We start from the raw sequence: 22,149 nt of genomic DNA, 5'->3' as shown, positions 1-22,149 counted from the left end.
TCGTGCACGAGCACGTTTTTGAAGCTGGCCGCGTCCGTAAGCACCACTGGTATTGAGAGTTGCAGTTGCGTTAAATATGCTATACGCTCCCTTTTTTGGAGCCTAACGCAGCCATTCTGTGAACTCTAAATACCAGTGGTATTTAAAAGGTGCGGGGGAAAAAAAGCACGCGTAGCTAATGCACACCTTTGGCTGCAGAACTCTAAATCTAGCCGACAGGTAGTACCAGCGCTAAACAGGTTATTTTAAAAAAAAAAAAAAAAAAAAAAAAAATTTCTTTTTTTTTTTTAGTTCATGCCAGACTGCTGATGTCATGTCAGTGCTAATATTGTCACAGTCAAAAGTTCTCTGCTTATATTTATTTGTGAGAAACTGTGCCAGACCGTGCCAATGTCATGTGACATTCCAAGCTAGTGCCATGTGCTGTTTTAGATGTGCACTGTGCAGCATTGGATGCTAAGCCCTAACTAGGCATCCAGTCAATCCAACTGCATTAGAAAAGGTCCTGCTGGGGTTACCACTGTTACCAGGTAACTGCTCTGGTGGTGGGGATTGTTTCTGGGTAGGGCTTACTATAAGCGCATGCAGCAGAAAGCTGGAGTGGCAGGCACGTGAGGATTTGAGCATCTGTGCAGCTGCACACACCACTCTCTTCAGTCTTGAGGCTGTGTGACTCGTCTGTATCCATGCAGCCTTGGGCAGACAGCATCCAGTCTGCTGGTCCCCTTGGCCCTGCTCTTTCTGCTGTGGCTCTAAGCTCAACTAACTGAAGTTTGTTAGGAAAACAGTGCTTTGTAGAAAGGTGTCAGTGGGAAGAATACATGCCCTTCCCCCATGCAGCATTGTCTAGTGCAGGATGAGAGGGAACTTGTTCCTAGCAAAGTAGTGACATGTGCTGCTGTGGCTGATGTATAGTGTCATGCTGATACTTCACACATTAAGGTAAGGTTTATTTTTATAGTTTTTATTTCTCTCTGTTTCAGATTTTACAGCTTCCCATAGTAGTTCTACTGTTTCAGTCAGTAAACTTATATCTGTCTGCACCTCTATGCTTCCGCCTCAGTCTTTACCTTGCTTTGCTCCTGTTGGCTGCCCGAAATCTCTTTAAAGGGCCATTATACACTCATTTTTTCTTTGCATAAATGTTTTGTAGATGATCTATTTATAAAGCCCATAAAGTTGTTTTTTTATAAAAATGTATAATTTTGATTATTTTTAAAGAACATTGCTCTGATTTTCAGACTCCTAACCAAGCCCCAAAGTTTTATTTGAATACCGTCAGCTACCTTCTCCAGTTTGCTCCTGTTTGTGTAAAGGGTCTTTTCATATGCAAAAGAAGGGGGAGGGGGGGAAGTGTCTTATTTCCCACTTGCAGTGGGCTTTCCAACTGCCTTTTCAACACAGCTAAACTGAAAGCTTCTAAGTACGTTTTTAAACCATTTTATACTGGATTTTTATATCAGTATCTGTGCATCTTATTCTTTATAGTAGTGTCTATTACATGCAGTTATATGAAAATGAGTGTATACTGTCCCTTTAACCAGCTAACCTCACAGCAGAATCACATTCAAAAGCATATTAAATTAATCCAGAGTGGATGAATTTATATATTTATTTACTTATTAGTACTGCTTAGGTCCAGTTTCACATATTGCAATTTTTTTTTAATGATTAGCCCAGCAGTGGATGATCCACTGCTGGGCTAATAATTAAAAAAAATATATAAAATAAATTGATTTAGTTGTTTTTTGGGATGTTGGGGTGGAGAGCGAAATTGAAATTGCATGGGGGGGGGGGCCCCCAAGAAAATGTTTGCCCAGGGTCCAGTCAGTATTAAAGACGGCCCTGTGCATAGTATACTTACAATCTGCTAGATCAAGTAGGTATATTTTTCACGAATAAGTTTTGCTATTGTATTAAAACAAAATAGTTTCAGTTCACACAAGTAAATTATATAGTCATTCCACACTGTCTAAAGCAGTGATCTCAAAGTACTGGCCCCAGGGCCATATGTGGCCCTCAAGATAGTTTCATCTGGCACTCCCTTGTTTAATAGGTGAACCATTAATTTAACCTGACAATTTTATTTTTTTTGGTTCTAAGAGGTGTAACTAGTTTATGTTCTATTTAGGCACTCACAAGATAAATATAGAGACAAGCGTCCAGTGTAGACTCCCACCATGCACTGTTTGAATAAATATCACTTTTCCGTTGTTATACAGTTCCAGAATGATCACTTAACTTGGCATTCAAGATAAATATAGACAACTGTGTATGTCAATTGTGGGCCACAGCTCCCACCATGCACTACTACTGGATAAATGTAATTTCCAGATCCTGGTATATCCAGTTCTGGAGCACTTTAAGCGGCCCCCATGGCAGAAGAAAATTTGGCCAGTGGCCCCCAGATACATTGAGCTTGATACCCTTGGTCTAAGGAATCATTTACATTAAACCCTCACTGCACATTGCAAGGGTGCTTTCAACATTTCGCCACTGGTAGAAAAACATCGCATCCCACAGTGAAGAGTACTAAAACGCCTCTTTGCGAGGCTACCTTCAAACAATGATTAAATCCCATTAGACCATTTTACCTGAAATGTTGATTGCAATGTGGATACTTTACAGTATCTTTAGTTCCATTATCCAATTTTTTACTCTCATTCCTACTCCATCTCTCTTGATTTCATCACTCAAACTTTCAATCCATTAGACTTACTTTTCATATGGCATTTCTTAATTGTTTTTATTTAAGGGGAAATTTTCATGCAAAAATACATTTTAGCACTAGCAACCTCGCTGTATCATGTGTCTGCCACTTCTGATTGCTCAGCGGCTTTATCTGCTCGGGACCAGAATCGCTCTGTGGCACCGGAGGGGTACTTTATCAATGTATTTAAAAGGAACTGTCAAAAGCAAGTCAAAATTACATTTTCATGATTCACAAAGAGCATAAAAAAACAACTTTCCAACTCACTTCCACTATCACATATCTTTTAATATGCAGATTTTCTGAGGCACCAACTCCTACTGAGGATGGTCAAGATCCACAGGATATACGTATATGCATTTTGTGATTGGCTGAGGTCGGTTACTTGATACACGGTTTAGTGGTCCTTTAACTCATTATTGGGGGGTAAAATACATAGCACTGCAGGCTTAAATGTCATATTTGCACTACCATTTCTGTAACGGCTCTTACTTAATTTGAGTATTCTGCCAGCACTTCTACCTCCTCCTTATCCCAGAGTAAACCCAAATATTGCCTGTTTACCCAAACATCAGCCTGGACCAGATGAAGGGTGTAAACACATAATCACTTTATTGAGTACCAACTGCAAAATATATATCCAGATCCCCAGCAGGGGATCACCTTACTCAGTATGTGGAGTCCCACCCTAGTCAAAAATTCAAAAAGAATAGCAGCACTCCAAAGTGATAATTACCAATCCTTTATTGTAGCCAAAAGCACAAGAGAAGCAGCCTAGTGCCTAAGTGTCTGGGAGATAATTAATTTAAGTCCTGCTGATTCAATCATCCTGCAGACCCTCTCCACCTGATACATTGTTACAAAAACCTATTTTTATTAAATAGTTGTAACATAAAACTTATTTTAAAATAAACAGTATGGTGGAGTGCCCAATTTGTCCACAAAGCACTAATATTGGAGCAAACATACTGCCTTAAAGCAGAACAGTCCATGAATATAGTCTGTTTTATGGCTTTTTGCAACAATGTCCTTTTTTAAATTCTCTCTCAAAAATATGAATTCAGTTAAATGCACTGTAAATAAAATTAAAAAAAAAAACACAAAGGGCCAGATTACCAGTGGACCGCTCCTACTGGAGCAATAGCTGCGCTAGAAATAAGCTTTTTTAGCTCATCGGGTATATATATATATATATATATATATATATATATATATATATATACTGTATATATATATATATATATATATATATATATACATATACACACACAGTCGTATGTAAAAGTTTAGGTACCGCTGACAATTTCCATGATTTTCATTTATAAATAATTGGGTTTGGATCAGCAATTTCATTTTGATCTATCAAATAACTGAAGGACACCGTAATATTTCAGCAGTGAGATGAGGTTTATTGGATTAGTAGAAATGTGCAATATGCATCAAAACAAAATTAGACAGGTGCATAAATTTGGGCACCCTTGTAATTTTGAATACCTGTAACTACCTAGCACGGATTAATTAATAAGCCTTAAACTTCATAGACAGGTGCATCCAATCATGAGAAAAGGTATTTAAGGTGGCCAATTGCAAGTTGTTGTTCTCTTTGACTCTACTCTAAAGAGTGGCAATATGGGGACCTCAAAACAACTCTCAAATGAGCTGAAAACTAAGATTTTTCAACATTATAGTTTAGGGGAAGGCTAAAAAAACATATTTTATGCTTACCTGATAAATTTATTTCTCTTGCAGTGTATCCAGTCCACGGATCATCCATTACTTGTGGGATATTCTCCTTCCCAACAGGAAGTTGCAAGAGGATCACCCACAGCAGAGCTGCTATATAGCTCCTCCCCTCACTGCCATATCCAGTCATTCGACCGAAACAAGACGAGAAAGGAGAAACCATAGGGTGCAGTGGTGACTGTTGAGTAATTAAAATTTAGACCTGCCTTAAAAGGACAGGGCGGGCCGTGGACTGGATACACTACAAGAGAAATAAATTTATCAGGTAAGCATAAATTATGTTTTCTCTTGTTAAGTGTATCCAGTCCATGGATCATCCATTACTTGTGGGATACCAATACCAAAGCTAAAGTACACGGATGATGGGAGGGACAAGGCAGGAACTTAAACGGAAGGAACCACTGCCTGTAGAACCTTTCTCCCAAAAACAGCCTCCGAAGAAGCAAAAGTGTCAAATTTGTAAAATTTTGAAAAGGTGTGAAGCGAAGACCAAGTCGCAGCCTTGCAAATCTGTTCAACAGAGGCCTCATTTTTAAAGGCCCAGGTGGAAGCCACAGCTCTAGTAGAATGAGTTGTAATCCTTTCAGGGGGCTGCTGTCCAGCAGTCTCATAGGCTAAGCGTATTATGTTCCGAAGCCAAAAGGAGAGAGAGGTTGCCGAAGCTTTTTGACCTCTCCTCTGTCCAGAGTAAGCGACAAACAGGGCAGATGTTTGACGAAAATCTCTAGTGGCCTGTAAGTAAAACTTCAAGGCACGGACTACGTCCAGATTATGCAAAAGACGTTCCTTCTTTGAAGAAGGATTAGGACACAATGATGGAACAACAATCTCTTGATTGATATTCCTGTTAGAAACCACCTTAGGTAAAAACCCAGGTTTGGTACGCAGAACTACCTTGTCTGAATGAAAAATCAGATAAGGAGAATCACAATGTAAGGCAGATAACTCAGAGCCCTCAAAAACAGAACTTTCCAAGATAAAAGTTTAATATCAATGGAATGAAGGGGTTCAAACGGAACTCCCTGAAGAACTTTAAGAACCAAGTTTAAGCTCTACGGGGGAGCAACAGTTTTAAACACAGGCTTAAGCCTAACCAAAGCCTGACAAAATGCCTGGACGTCTGGAACTTCTGCCAGACGCTTGTGCAAAAGAATAGACAGAGCAGAGATCTGTCCTTTTAAAGAAATAGCTGATAAGCCTTTGTCCAAACCCTCTTGGAGAAAGGACAATATCCTAGGAATCCTAACCTTAATCCATGAGTAACTCTTGGATTCACACCAATAAAGATATTTACGCCATATCTTATGGTAGATTTTCCTGGTGACAGGCTTCCGAGCCTGTATTAAGGTATCAATGCCTTGATAGAATCAAGCGTTCAATCTCCATGCAGTCAGTCTCAGAGAAAGTAGATTTGGATGATTGAAAGGACCTTGTATTAGAAGGTCCTGCCTCAGAGGCAGAGTCCATGGTGGAAGAGATGACATGTCCACTAGGTCTGCATACCAGGTCCTGCGTGGCCACGCAGGCGCTATCAGAATCACTGATGCTCTCTCCTGTTTGATTTTGGCAATCAGTCGAGGGAGCAGAGGAAACGGTGGAAACACATAGGCCAGGTTGAAGAACCAAGGAGCTGCTAGAGCATCTATCAGCGTTGCTCCCGGGTCCCTGGACCTGGATCCGTAACAAGGAAGCTTGTCGTTCTGGCGAGACTCCATGAGATCCAGTTCTGGTTTGCCCCAACGAAGGACCAGTTGAGCAAACACCTCCGGATGGAGTTCCCACTCCCCCGGATGAAAAGTCTGACGACTTAGAAAATTTGCCTCCCAGTTCTCTACGCCTGGGATGTGGATCGCTGACAGGTGGCAAGAGTGAGACTCTGCCCAGCGAATTATCTTTGAGACTTCTAACATCGCTAGGGAACTCCTAGTTCCCCCTTGATGGTTGATGTAAGCCACAGTCGTGATGTTGTCCGACTGAAATCTGATGAACCTCAGTGTTGCTAACTGAGGCCAAGCTAGAAGAGCATTGAATATTGCTCTTAACTCCAGAATATTTATTGGGAGGAGTTTCTCCTCCTGAGTCCACGATCCCTGAGCCTTCAGGGAGTTCCAGGCTGCGCCCCAACCTAGAAGGCTGGCATCTGTTGTTACAATCGTCCAATCTGGCCTGCGAAAGGTCATACCCTTGGACAGATGGACCCGAGAAAGCCACCACAGAAGAGAATCTCTGGTCTCTTGATCCAGATTTAGTAGAGGGGACAAATCTGAGTAATCACCATTCCACTGACTTAGCATGCAAAATTGCAGCAGTCTGAGATGCAGGCGCGCAAATGGCACTATGTCCATTGCCACTACAATTAAACCGATTACTTCCATGCACTGAGCCACTGACGGGCGTGGAATGGAATGAAGGACACGGCAAGCATTTAGAAGTTTTGATATCCTGGACTCCGTCAGGTAAATTTTCATCTCTACAGAATCTATAAGAGTCCCTAGGAAGGAGACTCTTGTGAGTGGTGATAGAGAACTCTTTTCCACGTTCACTTTCCACCCATGCAACCTCAGAAATGCCAGAACTATCTCTGTATGAGACTTGGCAATTTGAAAGCTTGACGCCTGTATCAGGATGTCGTCTAGATACGGAGCCACCGCTATGCCTCGCGGTCTTAGAACTGCCAGAAGTGAGCCCAGAACCTTTGTAAAAATTCTCGGGGCAGTGGCCAACCCGAAGAGAAGAGCTACAAATTGGTAATGCCTGTCTAGAAAGGCAAACCTTAGGAACCGATGATGATCTTTGTGAATCGGTATGTGAAGGTAGGCATCCTTTAAGTCCACTGTGGTCATGTACTGACCCTCTTGGATCATGGGTAGGATGGTCCGAATAGTTTCCATTTTTAATGATGGAACTCTGAGGAATTTGTTTATGATCTTTAGATCCAAGATTGGTCTGAAGGTTCCCTCTTTCTTGGGAACCACAAACAGATTTGAATAAAATCCCTGTCCTTGTTCCGTCCGCGGAACTGGATGGATCACTCCCATTACTAGGAGGTCTTGCACACAGCTTAGGAATGCCTCTTTCTTTATCTGGTTTGATGATAACCTTGAAATATGAAATCTCCCTTGTGGAGGAGAAGCTTTGAAGTACAGAAGATATCCCTGAGATATGATCTCCAACGCCCAGGGATCCTGAACATCTCTTGCCCACGCCTGGGCGAAGAGAGAAAGTCTGCCCCCCACTAGATCCGTTTCCGGATAGGGGGCCGTTCCTTCATGCTGTCTTGGGGGCAGCAGCAGGCTTCCTGGCCTGCTTGCCCTTGTTCCAGGACTGGTTAGGTTTCCAGGCCTGTCTGGAATGAGCAACAGTTCCCTCTTGTTTTGAAGCGGAGGAAGTTGATGCTGTTCCTGCCTTGAAATTTCGAAAGGCACGAAAATTAGACTGTTTGGCCTTTGATTTGGCCCTGTCCTGAGGAAGGGTATGACCCTTGCCTCCAGTAATGTCAGCAATAATTTCCTTCAAGCCAGGCCTGAATAAGGTCTGCCCCTTGAAAGGAATTTTGAGTAATTTAGACTTTGAAGTCACGTCAGCTGACCAGGATTTAAGCCATAGCGCCCTACGCGCCTGGATGGTGAATCCGGAATTCTTAGCCGTTAGTTTAGTCAAATGAACAATGGCATCAGAAACAAATGAGTTAGCTAGCTTAAGCGTTCTAAGCTTGTCAATAATTTCATTCAATGGAGCTGTCTGGATGGCCTCTTCCAGGGCCTCAAACCAGAATGCCGCCGCAGCAGTGACAGGCGCAATGCATGCAAGGGGCTTTTCTTAAGGTAACCCTCCAATTTTTTATCCATTGGATCTGAAAAAGCACAACTGTCCTCAACCGGGATAGTGGTACGCTTTGCTAAAGTAGAAACTGCTCCCTCCACCTTAGGGACCGTCTGCCATAAGTCCCGTGTAGTGGCGTCTATTGGAAACATTTTTCTAAATATAGGAGGTGGGGAAAAGGGCACACTGGGTCTATGCCACTCCTTGCTAATAATTTCTATAAGCCTTTTAGGTATAGGAAAAACGTCAGTACACACCGGCACCGCATAGTATCTATCCAGCCTACACAATTTCTCTGGAATTGCAACTGTGTTACAGTCATTCAGAGCAGCTAATACCTCCCCAAGCAATACACGGAGGTTCTCAAGCTTAAATTTAAAATTAGAAATCTCTGAATCAGGTTTCCCTGAGTCAGAGATGTCACCCACAGACTGAAGCTCTCCGTCCTCATGTTCTGCATACTGTGACGCAGTATCAGACATGGCTCTAACAGCATTTGTGCGCTCTGTATCTCTCCTAACCCCAGAGCTATCGCGCTTGCCTCTTAATTCAGGCAATCTAGATAATACCTCTGACAGGGTATTATTCATGATTGCAGCCATGTCCTGCAAGGTAATCGCTATGGGCGTCCCTGATGTAATTGGCGCCATATTAGTGTGCGTCCCCTGAGCGGGAGGCGAAGGGTCTGACACGTGGGGAGAGTTAGTCGGCATAACTTCCCCCTCGACAGAACCCTCTGGTGATAATTCTTTTATAGATAAAGACTGATATTTACTGTTTAAGGTGAAATCAATACATTTAGTACACATTCTCCTATGGGGCTCCACCATGGCTTTCAAACATAATGAACAAGTAGGTTCCTCTGTGTCAGACATGTTTAAACAGACTAGCAATGAGACTAGCAAGCTTGGAAAACACTTTAAAACAAGTTTACAAGCAATATAAAAAACGTTACTGCGCCTTTAAGAAACACAAATTTTCCCAAATTTTGAAATAACAGTGAAAAAATGCAGTTACACTAACGAAATTTTTACAGTGTATGTAATAAGTTAGCAGAGCATTGCACCCACTTGCAAATGGATGATTAACCCCTTAATACCAAAAACGGAATAACAAATGACAAAAACGTTTTTAAACAGTCACAACAACTGCCACAGCTCTACTGTGGCTTTTTACCTCCCTCAATACGACTTTTGAAGCCTTTTGAGCCCTTCAGAGAAGTCCTGGATCATGCAGGAAGAAGCTGGATGTCTGTGTCTGTAATTTTTGCTGTGCAAAAAACGCCAAAATAGGCCCCGCCCACTCATATTACAACAGTGGGAAGTCTCAGGGAACTGTTTCTAGGCAAAATTCAAGCCAGCCATGTGGAAAAAACTAGGCCCCAATAAGTTTTATCACCAAACATATGTAAAAAACGATTAAACATGCCAGCAAACGTTTTAAAATACACTTTTATAAGAGTATGTATCTCTATTAATAAGCCTGATACCAGTCGTTATCACTGCATTTAAGGCTTTACTTACATTACTTCGGTATCAGCAGCATTTTCTAGCAAATTCCATCCCTAGAAAAATATTTTAACTACACATACCTTATTGCAGGAAAACCTGCACGCTATTCCCCCTCTGAAGTTACCTCACTCAGAATATACCTCAGAATATGTGAGAACAGCAAAGGATCTTAGTTACTTCTGCTAAGATCATAGAAAACGCAGGCAGATTCTTCTTCTAAATACTGCCTGAGATAAACAGTACACTCCGGTACCATTTAAAAATAACAAACTTTTGATTGAAGAAGTAAACTAAGTATTAAACACCAGTCCTCTTACGACCTCCATCTTAGTTGAGAGTTGCAAGAGAATGACTGGATATGGCAGTGAGGGGAGGAGCTATATAGCAGCTCTGCTGTGGGTGATCCTCTTGCAACTTCCTGTTGGGAAGGAGAATATCCCACAAGTAATGGATGATCCGTGGACTGGATACACTTAACAAGAGAAAGCTATTGCAGAGATTTAAGCTGTCAGTGTCCACTGTGAGGAACATAGTGAGGAAATGGAAGACCACAGGCACAGTTCTTGTTAAGGCCAGAAGTGGAAGGCCAAGTAAAATAGCGGAGAGGCAAAGGCAAAGGATGGTGAGAACAGTCAAAAACAGGCCACAGTCCACCTCCAAAGTCTACAACATCATCTTGCTGCAGATGGTGTCACTGTGCGTCGTTCAACAATTCAGCGCACTTTGCACAAGGAGAAGCTATATGGGAGAGTGATGCCACGCCACAAACAGAGTCGCTTGAGGTATGCAAACGCACATTTGGACAAGCCAGTTTCTTTTTGGAAGAAGGTGCTGTGGACTGATGAAACAAAGATTGAGTTATTTGGTCATAACAAGGGGCATTATGCATTGCGGCAAAAGAACACAGTGTTCCAAGACAAACACTTGCTACCCACAGTAAAATTTGGTGGATTTTGCATCATGCTGTGAGGCTGTGTGGCCAGTGCCGGTACTGGAATCTTGTTAAAGTTGAGGGTTGCATGGATTCCACTCAATATTAGCAGATACTTGAGAATAATGTTGAGGAATCAGTCACAAAGTTGAAGTTACGCCAGGGCTAGACATTTCAACAAAAACAGAATTAATGCTTACCTGATAAATTACTTTCTCTTGCGGTGTATCCAGTCCACGGATTCATCCTTTACTTGTGGGATATTCTCATTCCCTACAGGAAGTGGCAAAGAGAGCACACAGCAGAGCTGTCCATATAGCTCCCCCTCTAGCTCCACCCCCCAGTCATTCGACCAAAGGTTAGGAAGAAAAAGGAGAAACCATAGGGTGCAGTGGTGACTGTAGTTTAAACCAAAAAAAAATTACCTGACTTAATTGCCAGGGCGGGCCGTGGACTGGATACACTGTAAGAGAAAGTAATTTATCAGGTAAGCATAAATTCTGTTTTCTCTTGCAAGGTGTATCCAGTCCACGGATTCATCCTTTACTTGTGGGATACCAATACCAAAGCTTTAGGACACGGATGAAGGGAGGGAACAAGACAGGTACCTTAAACTGAAGGCACCACTGCTTGCAAAACCTTTCTCCCAAAAATAGCCTCCGAAGAAGCAAAAGTATCAAATTTGTAAAATTTGGCAAAAGTATGCAGTGAAGACCAAGTCGCTGCCTTACAAATCTATTCAACAGAAGCCTCATTCTTGAAAGCCCATGTGGAAGCCACTGCTCTGGTAGAATGAGCAGTAATTCTTTCAGGAGGCTGCTGGCCAGCAGTCTCATAGGCCAAACGGATGATGCTTTTCAGCCAAAAGGAAAGAGAGGTAGCAGTCGCTTTCTGACCTCTCCTCTTACCAGAATAGATAACAAACAAGGAAGATGTTTGTCTGAAATCCTTAGTTGCTTGCAAATAGAACTTTAGAGCACGAACTACATCAAGATTGTGCAACAGACGTTCCTTCTTCGAAGAAGGATTGGGACACAGAGAAGGAACAACAATTTCCTGGTTAATATTCTTGTTAGAAACCACTTTAGGAAGAAAACCAGGTTTAGTACACAAAACTACCTTATCTGCATGGAACACCAGGTAAGGTGAATCACACTGTAAAGCAGATAATTCTGAGACTCTTCGAGCCGAAGAGATAGCTACCAAAAACAAATCTTTCCAAGATAACAACTTAATATCTATGGAATGTAAAGGTTCAAACGGAACCCGTTGAAGAACTGAAAGAACTAGATTTAGACTCCATGGCAAAGCCATAGGTTTATAGACAGGCTTGATTCTGACTAAAGCCTGTGCAAACGCTTGAACATCTGGTACCTCTGCCAGACGCTTGTGTAAAAGGATAGACAGAGCAGATATCTGTCCCTTTAAAGAACTAGCCGACAAACCTTTCTCCAATCCGTCTTGGAGAAAGGACAATATCCTGGGAATCCTAATCTTACTCCATGAGTAACCCTTGGATTCAAACCAACAAAGATATTTCCTCCATATCTTATGGTAGATTTTCCTGGTGACGGGCTTTCTAGCCTGAATCAGAGTCTCTATAACTGACTCAGAGAAAGATAGAATTAAGCGTTCAATCTCCAAGCAGTCAGACGTAGAGAAACTAGATTTGGATGCTTGAATGGACCCTGTATTAGAAGGTCCTGCCTCAATGGCAGTGTCCATGGTGGGACAGATGACATGTCCACTAGGTCTGCATACCAAGTCCTGCATGGTCAAAATCACTGAAGCCTTCTCCTGCTTGATTTTGGCAATCAGATGAGGGAGAAGAGGAAACGGTGGGAAAACATAAGCCAGATTGAAGGACCAAGGCGCTGCTAGAGCATCTATCAATGCCATCTTGGGGTCCCGGGACCTGGATCCATAGAGAGGAAGCTTGGTGTTCTGACGGGACGCCATCAGATCCAACTCTGGATTGCCCCATAGCTGAGTCAGCTGGGCAAATACCTCCGGGTGGAGTTCCCACTCCCCCGGGTGAAAAGTCTGACGACTTAGAAAATCCGCCTCCCAGTTGTCTACTCCTGGGATGTGAATTGCTGAGAGATGGCAGGAGTGGTCCTCCACCCACCTGATTATTTTGGTTACTTCCTTCATCGCTAGGGAACTCTTTGATCCCCCCTGATGATTGATGTAAGCTACAGTCGTGATGTTGTCCGACTGAAATCTGATGAATTTGGCCGCAGCTAGTTGAGGCCATGCCTGAAGCGCGTTGAATATCGCCCTCAGTTCCAGAATGTTTATCGGGAGAAGAGATTCTTCCCGAGACCATAAGCCTTGAGCTTTCAGGGAGTCCAAGACTGCACCCCAGCCTAACAGACTGGCGTCGGTCGTTACAATGATCCACTCTGGTCTGCGGAAACATATTCCCTGAGACAGGTGATCCTGAGACAACCACCAGAGAAGAGAAACTCTGGTTTCCTGGTCCAACTGTATTTGAGGAGACAAATCTGCATAATCCCCATTCCACTGATTGAGCATGCATAGTTGCAATGGTCTGAGATGTATCCGAGCGAAAGGGACTATGTCCATTGCCGCTACTATTAATCCGATTGCCTCCATCACTGAGCTACAGATGGCCGAGGAATGGAATGAAGAACTCTGCAAGTAGTTAAAAGTTTTAACTTTCTGACCTCCGTCAGAAATATTTTCATTTCTACTGAATCTATTAGTGTTCCTAGGAAGGGAACCCTTGTGAGTGGGGACAGAGAACTCTTTTTGATGCTCACCTTCCACCAGTGAGACCTCAGAAAGGCCAATACAATCTCTGTGTGAGCCTTGGCTCTGTAAAAAGACGGCGCCTGAATTAAGATGTCGTCCAAATAAGGTGCCACTGCTATGCCCCGCGGTCTTAGAACCGCCAGAAGGGACCCTAGCACCTTTGTGAAAATTCTGGGAGCAGTGGCTAAACCGAATGGAAGAGCCACAAACTGGTAATGCTTGTCTAGGAAAGCGAACCTGAGGAACTGATGATGATCTTTGTGGATAGGTATATGCAGGTACGCATCCTTTAGATCCACGGTAGTCATATATTGACCTTCCTGGATCATAGGTAAGATTGTTCGAATGGTCTCCATCTTGAATGATGGGACTCTGAGGAATCTGTTTAGAATTTTTAGATCCAGGATTGGTCTGAAAGTTCCTTCTTTTTTGGGAACCACAGACAGGTTTGAGTAAAAACCCAGACCTTGTTCTGCAATTGGAACTGGGTATATCACTCCCATCGTATGTAGATCTTCTACACAGCGTAAGAACGCCTCTTTCTTTGTCTGGTCTGTAGACAGACGAGAAATGTGGAACCTTCCCCTTGGAGGGTAGTCCTTGAATTCTAGAAGATATCCCTGGGTAACAATCGCTAATGCCCAGGGATCGTGAACATCTCTTGCCCAGGCCTGAGCGAAGAGAGAGAGTCTGCCCCCTACTAGATCCGGTCCCGGATCGGGGGCTACCCCTTCATGCTGTCTTGGTAGCAGCTGCAGGCTTTTTGGCCTGTTTACCCTTCTTCCAGCCCTGGTAAGGCTTCCAGGTTGCCTTGGGCTGTGAAGCGTTACCCTCTTGCTTTGCAGCTGTAGATGCTGAAGCGGGACCGCTCCTGAAGTTACGAAAGGAACGAAAATTAGCTTTGTTTTTAGCCTTAAAGGGCTTGTCCTGAGGGAGAGCATGGCCTTTTCCCCCGGTGATATCTGAAATAATCTCTTTCAATTCTGGCCCGAAAAGGGTCTTTCCTTTGAAAGGGATATTTAATAATTTGGATTTTGACGACACATCGGCCGACCATGACTTGAGCCAAAGCGCTCTGCGCGCCATAATAGCGAAACCTGAATTTTTTGCCGCTAACTTAGCTAATTGCAAAGCGGCATCTGTGATAAAAGAATTAGCAAGCTTTAGAGCCTTAATTCTATCCATAATTTCGTCATATGAGGTCTCCTTCTGGAGCGACTCCTCCAGCGCCTCAAACAAGAAAGCCGCTGCATTAGTTACAGGAATAATGCAGGCAATAGGTTGGAGAAGGAAACCTTGTTGAACAAAAATTTTCTTAAGTAAACCTTCTAACTTTTAATCCATAGGATCGTTAAAAGCACAACTGTCTTCAATTGGTATGGTTGTGCGCTTAGCAAGTGACGAAACAGCCCCCTCTACCTTAGGGACCGTCTGCCACGAGTCCCGCCTGGGGTCAGTTATGGAGAACATTTTCTTAAAAATAGGGGGGGGGAACAAAAGGGACACCTGGTCTATCCCACTCCCTAGTAACAATGTCCGCAACCCTTTTAGGGATCGGAAACGCATCAGTGTATACAGGGACCTCTAGGTACTTGTCCATTTTACACAATTTCTCTGGGACCACCATAGGGTCACAATCATCCAGAGTGGCTAATACCTCCCTGAGCAATACGTGGAGGTGTTCCAATTTAAATTTAAACGCTAATGAATCTGACTCTGCCTGATGAGAAACCTTTCCTGAGTCGGAAATTTCTCCCTCAGACATCAAATCCCTCACCCCCACTTCATAGTGTTGTGAGGGTACATCAGATAAGGCTACCAAAGCTTCAGACTGCTCATAATCTGTTCTTAAAACAGAACTATCGCGCTTTGCAGGAAAAACTGGCAGTTTGGATAGAAAGGCCGCAAGGGAATTATCCATGACTGTCGCTAGTTGTTGCAATGTAATAGGGGCAGACGCACTAGAGGTACTAGGCATCGCTTGAGCGGGCGTATCTGGTTGTGACACATGGGGAGAGGTAGACGGACTATCCTCATTACCTTCAGTCTGAGAATCATCTAGGGCCACACTTTTAAGTGCAACAATATGATCTTTAAAGTGTATAGACATATTAGTGCAATTGGGACACATTCTGAGAGGGGGTTCCACCATGGCTTCTAAACACATTGAACAAGGATTTTCCTTAGTGTCAGACATGTTTAACAGACTAGTAGCATACACAATTCTAACACCATATTCACTTTACCCTCCCGTAGAGATACCCTAGTGCTTAGAGCCGGCAAAGAGAATGACTGGGGGTGGAGCTATAGGGGGAGCTATATGGACAGCTCTGCTGTGTGCTCTCTTTGCCATTTCGTGTAGGGAATGAGAATATCCCACAAGTAAAGGATGAATCCGTGGACTGGATACACCTTGCAAGAGAAACAACGACCCAAAACACTGCTCAAAATCTACTCTGGCATTTATGCAGAGGAACAAGTACAATGTACTGGAATGGCCATCCCAGTCCCCAGACCTGAATATCATTGAAAATCTGCGGAGTGATTTGAAGCGGGCTGTCCATGCTCGGCTACCATCAAACCTAACTGAACTGGAGATGTTTTGCAAGGAGGAATGGTCCAAAATACTTTCATCCAGAATCCAGACACTCATTACAGGCTATAGGAAGCATCTAGAGGCTGTTATTTATGTTAAATGAGGCTCTACTAAATATTGATGCAATATTTCTGTTGGGGTGCCTACATTTATGCACCTGTCTAATTTTGTTTTGATGCATATTGCACATTTTCTGTTAATCCAATAAACCTCATTTTACTACTGAAATATTACTGTGTCCTTCAGTTATTTGATAGATCAAAATGAAATTGCTGATCCAAACACCCAATTATTTATAAATCAAAATCATGGGAATTGTTAGGGGTGCCTAAACTTTTGCATATGACTGTGTATACACATATACATATACACACACACACACACACATATATATATATATATATATACATGATTATAAATAGGTATATATTAAATATGAATATTGCATAAATATGCTTTAATAGGTTTTCATCTACTTAACTTAAAAGCATATGTATGCAATATTCATATTTAATATATACCTATTTATAATCATGTATATATATATATATATATATATATATATATATATATATATATATGTGTGTGTGTGTGTGTGTGTGTGTATATATGTATAAATAAATATCTCCTTTGTGTATATATGTATATGTCTGCGTGAGTATGTATGTATATATATGTATATATATATTTACATATGTATTTGCGTTTAAATGTGTATATATGTCTGTAAATACATAAATACATATGTGCACATATATAGACATATATATATATATATATATATATATATATATATATATATATATATATATATATATATAGTGTAACTGTACTGTGTAATGTATTTTTCAAGTGTTTTGAGCAACATTTTTGTTTTGCGAAACAGTTAACTAGAGCTCTGTGATCGTTGTGATCATTCTAGCATAAATCGTGATTGCGCTCAAGCGATCGCGTTTACTTTCAACTTGTAATACGAGCGGTAAGCCTGACGAGCGCAAACACCCAAGATAAACCCCTTATCGCTTGTGAATAACTGTTAATGCTCCACTCATAATCTAGCCCAAAATCTATTGTGTATTAACAACTATCTATAATGTCACAGATAAACACACGTTAAAAATTTAGAATTTCTTTTTGAATTGTTTTTATGGTTCTTACTTCTAACAACTGGCTGAAGTCTTCCGGATAAGGGACATACTGATTGTCCTTCTCTTGCTTATAAAACCAAGTGCATCTCTGGACTTCAGATTCAGCCTCTTCCCAGTAAATAGCTTGTCGTTTCCGTTTGCCCAATAGCACATCATATCGGCCACCACAGGTTGGGATCACAATGTTTTGTGGATTGCGTCCTGGAAAAGACAGAAAGAAAAATACTGTGAGAATCCAGCTATATGTGTGTAAAATGATTAAGATATCCTGGCCCTCGATTTCCATATAGTTTAAGTAATTTATAGCTTGTTTACACTCTGCTGTGAATTAAAGAGACATGAAACCCATGTGACGGCCGCTGGGGGGAAGGGGTGCCACAGGGGGGGGGGGGGGGGGGCATTTATTGCTGGGGCATCATTTTTTGCAGGGGGTCTGGCCTGGGGGCTTCATTTTATTGATGTGTGCATCATTTATTGCAGTGGGGCTGGTGGCATTATTTATTGCAGGTGGGCTCAGGGCATCATTTTATTGCAGGGGGGCTGGGAGCATCATTTTATTGCAGGGGTGATAAGGGCATCATTTTATTGCAGCGGGGCTGGGGGCATCATTTTATTGCAGCGGGGCTGGAGCCCTGGGGGCATCATTTATGGCTGGGGGCATCATTTATTGCAGTGGGGCTGGGGGCATCATTTATTGCAGGGGGGCTCAGGGCATCATTTTATTGCAGGGGCTGGGGGCATCATTTTATTGCAGGGGGCTGGGGGCATCATTTTATTGCTGGGAGCATAATTTTATTGCAGGGGGTGCTGGGGGCATTATTTTATTGCAGCGGGATGGGGGCATCATTTTATTGCAGGTGGGCTGGGGCCCTGGAGGCATCATTTATGGCTGAGGGAATCATTTTATTGCTAGGGGCATCATTTTATTGCTGGGCGGCTGGGGGCATTATTTTATTGTATGGAGGAGGGTTGGGGGCTTCATTTTATTGCTTGGGGCATCATTTATTGCAGTGGGCTCAGGGCATCATTGTATTGCAGGGGGCTGGGGGCATCGTTTTATTGTACATGGGTTGGGGCATCATTTATGGCTGGGGGCATAATTTATGGCTGGGGGAATCATTTATTGCTGGGGGGCTGGGGGCATCATTTTATTGCAGGGGGCTGGGGGGCATCATTTATGGCTGGGGGCATCATTTTATTGCAGAGGGGCTGGGGGAATCCTTTATTGCGGGGGGGGGGGTATAATTTATTACAGGGGGGCTGGGGCCATCATTTTTTGCAGGGGGCTGGGTAATCATTTATTGCAGGGGGCTCAGGGCATCATTTTATTGCAGGGGGGCTCAGGGCATCATTTTATTGCAGGGGGCTAGGGGCATCATTTTATTGTTGGGAGCATCATTTTCTTGCATGGGTGCTGGGGGAATCATTTTATTGCAGCGGGCTGTGGGCATCATTTTATTGCAGGGTGGCTGGGGCATCATTTTATTGCAGGGAAGCTGGGGGGATCATTTATTGCTGGAGGGCTGGGGGCATAACTTATTACAGGGGTGCTGGGGGGCATAACTTATTACAGGGGTGCTGGGGGGCATCATTTTTTTGCAGTGGGGCTCGGGGAATCATTTATTGCTTGGGGCATAATTTATTACAGGGGGGCTGGAGGCATCATTTTATTACAGGGGGCTGGGGGCATCATTTTATTGCAGGGGGCTGGGGAATTGTTTATTGCAGAGGGCTGGGGGCATCATTTTATTGCAGGGGGCTGGGGGGAATCATTTATTGCTGGGGGCATCATTTATTACAGAGGGTGGCTGGGAGCATAATTTTATTGTAGGGGTGCTGGGTGCATCATTTTATTGCAGGGGGTCTGGGGGCATCATTTATGATTTGACTGCTGACTCCTATGGTATGATGCATGTTATGTGAGGTGTCACTAATAAAAGCTCAATAACACAGCTTGGCATACCATCATGTGTCACAATACCTCAAGTTATGGATTTAAACAATTGTATAAAGTAAATATCACACAACTGTAATTTGTAGCTAACCAGCTTGCCTTAGTTACAGTAAGTACCTGCAACTGAGCTTAAGCAATCAACACCATTTCAGTTGCTTCCCATTTCTATACATTTTTGCTTTGGATTTTCATGGTATTATTATATGTAAGATTATGTGAATATTGGACATCAATGTCTACAGCAAAGAATGTAACTGCAAAGTTAAACTTTACTTTCATTGTAACTTGGTGTAACTAAGGTACTTTTTGTTTAAATGTAATGCCAGATTTGTTTTCAGTTGCATATAAAATGCAGAGGGTATCAATTGCAAACGCAATTGGAAGAATGTACTTACTAGCACTCAACAGCACAAAGTGATAAGGCCACTGCTAGTACCATGGGAAAAGAGGCCCAGAGAAATGGGGGATTTAAAACTTAACATTTAATGGTTTTATTAAAACTGGGGTGAACACTAGGTTCTAGGTGACCCCAGAGCTGATAGAATTCTCTAACTATCCAATGAGGTGCTATTCTTGGATATTGTTTGTTTCACAATGGAGTACCATCATTAACTAGCCTCTAGACAGATAATGAGCGATTCATTACTAGGTATAATTCTATCTATTATTTTTGGCTGGATTATTGCCTTATTTGAGTTAAATAATGATGTACTGCAGGTATACTGCTGTCACCTCTGCCTAACGATTTATGTATAGTTCAAATACGATATATTGGTTAGCTAGTGTGTCCCTTGCAGAGGGAATAATCTTATATCTGATGGGTTACCACCTATTGTCCTATTTGCAATATTAGTGGCGCGTAGTCAAGTTATAGAAATACTTGAATCTAGGATATCTTAATAACAGGATAATATAGTGCGACCAAGTCGTAGAGATAAAACATTTTCAGGACGTTATATTCCTAAAGGACTATTACTCTTTATAGGTTTACTATTTAGTATCCCTATATTAACATAGTCAGTATAGCACACTCGGTTTATTAATCTTATTTGGTGTGCCTGACCACGTCTTGTAGTATCAAACACTTCAGGAATACAACCCTTAACCAGATACTAAGTTTTGTGAACTGTTATAGATATAGAATGACTCGATAGCAAGACCTATATGTGAATTGACAGTAGTTTGATAGTGTTTAGATGAATATAGGGTAAATGCAACGTAACTTGTGCTTTGTGTAGATTATATTTTAAATTCAAATTGTATACCACTATATTGATATTACACTACTGTACTTTCGGTCCGGGTGATAGGATCTATGTACTGAGTTCGCAAAAGTTTTTTTATATTTTTCCTGGACTTGGGTTCCAATGTGAACCGGTATCTTTGCATTTAAGTATCTACTGAGAAAAGTATTCACAGCCTGGTATGTAACTGGGTTGTAGGTAACCCCGGAGCTGATAGAATTCTCTAACAATCCAATGTGGTGCTATTATTGGATATTGTTTGATTCACAACAGAGTACCATCATTAACTAGCCTCTAGTCTGGTAATAAGTGATTTATTACTAGGTGTAATTCTATCTTATATTTTTGGCTGGATTATTGCATTATTTAAGTTTAAGGGTGATGTACTGCAGGTATACTACTATCAAATCTGCCTAAAGATTTGTGTATAGTTCAGATACAATATATTTGTTAGTTAGTGTGCCCCTTGCAGAGGGAATAATCTTATATCTGATGGGTTACCCCCTATTGTCCTATTTTCAATATTAGTGGCACGTTGTTAAGTTATAAAAATACTTGAATCTAAGATATCTTAGTAGCAGGATAATATAGTGCCACCAAATTGTAGAGATAAAACAATTTCAGGACGTTATATTCCTAAAGGATTATTGCTATTTATAGGTTTAGTATCCACTATATTAGCATAGTCTGTATAGCACACTCGGTTTATTAATCTTGTTTTGTGTGCGTGACCACATCTTGTAGTATCAAACACTTCAGCAAAAAAACCTTAGCCGGATACTCAGTTTCATTAACTGTAATATATATATTTCCACTCAGCAGAGACGGACCAAATACCATTTTGGATTCGTTACATAGACGACATCCTGTTTATGTGGGAAGGAAGCAAGGAAGATTTGGAAATCTTCCTCCAGAATCTTAATAAGAATAATCTGAATATTAAATTGACCTATACTATAAATCAATCCGAAGTTAGCTTTTTAGATCTCAATATTTTCAAAGATCAGGAGGGCAAAATACAAACAAACCTCTATAGAAAAGATACTGCTACTAACAGCATACTACACAAAAGCAGTGCACATGCTTCTGGAACAACCAAATCCCTACCGGTTGGGGAATTTTTAAGAAAAAGGAGAAACTGTAGTGATAATCAGCTATTTAACGAACAAGCTAAACTTATGGAACAAAGATTACAGGATAGGTGCTATAGCAAAAGATGCATTAAAAGAGCAAAAACAAGGGCAATACAAACTGACCGTACTGAATTATTATGTAAAAAAACTAAAAAGAAGGATGAACAGACAAGATTGATCCTAACTTACAATCCACATGTTCAAGCAATAAGTGAAATATTGAACAAGCACTGGCACATCCTGACATTGGACCAAGATTTGAAGCCAATTGTGGGGGATAGAGTCCAAAGAGGATACAGGAGAACTCTTAACATCAAAAACATGGTATCCCGAAGCCACTACCAAGTGGGTAAAACAAGGACTGGAATTCCGGCAGGATCTTTCCCTTGTGGTACATGCTCATCATGTAAATATATTCGGAAAACGGACATGATCCAGGATTGGTTTGGTCACACACACAAAATGAAAAATGACATCAGCTGCACATCTGAAAACATAATATATTTATTGCACTGCAGCTGTTCCAAGAGCTATGTTGGGATGACCAGCCGACAGCTCAGGGTCAGATTACAGGAGCAT

At 41.9% G+C, this 22,149-nt stretch overlaps 1 protein-coding gene across 1 annotated transcript in view; it reads right to left on the bottom strand.

The window, feature by feature from the left end:
• Positions 1-22,149, bottom strand: part of DDHD2 (DDHD domain containing 2) — a 658,501-nt gene that overhangs the window by 515,616 nt on the left and 120,736 nt on the right. The window contains exon 3 of the mRNA XM_053718087.1: positions 17,250-17,440. Within this exon, the coding sequence (XP_053574062.1) occupies positions 17,250-17,440 (191 nt within the window). The remainder of the gene's footprint in view (positions 1-17,249; positions 17,441-22,149) is intronic.

Source organism: Bombina bombina, chromosome 6, assembly GCF_027579735.1.
Source record: "Bombina bombina isolate aBomBom1 chromosome 6, aBomBom1.pri, whole genome shotgun sequence".
NCBI lineage: Eukaryota > Metazoa > Chordata > Amphibia > Anura > Bombinatoridae > Bombina > Bombina bombina.
The sequence above is the reverse complement of the archived record's forward strand: the minus strand, read 5'-3'. Positions and strand labels throughout refer to the sequence as shown.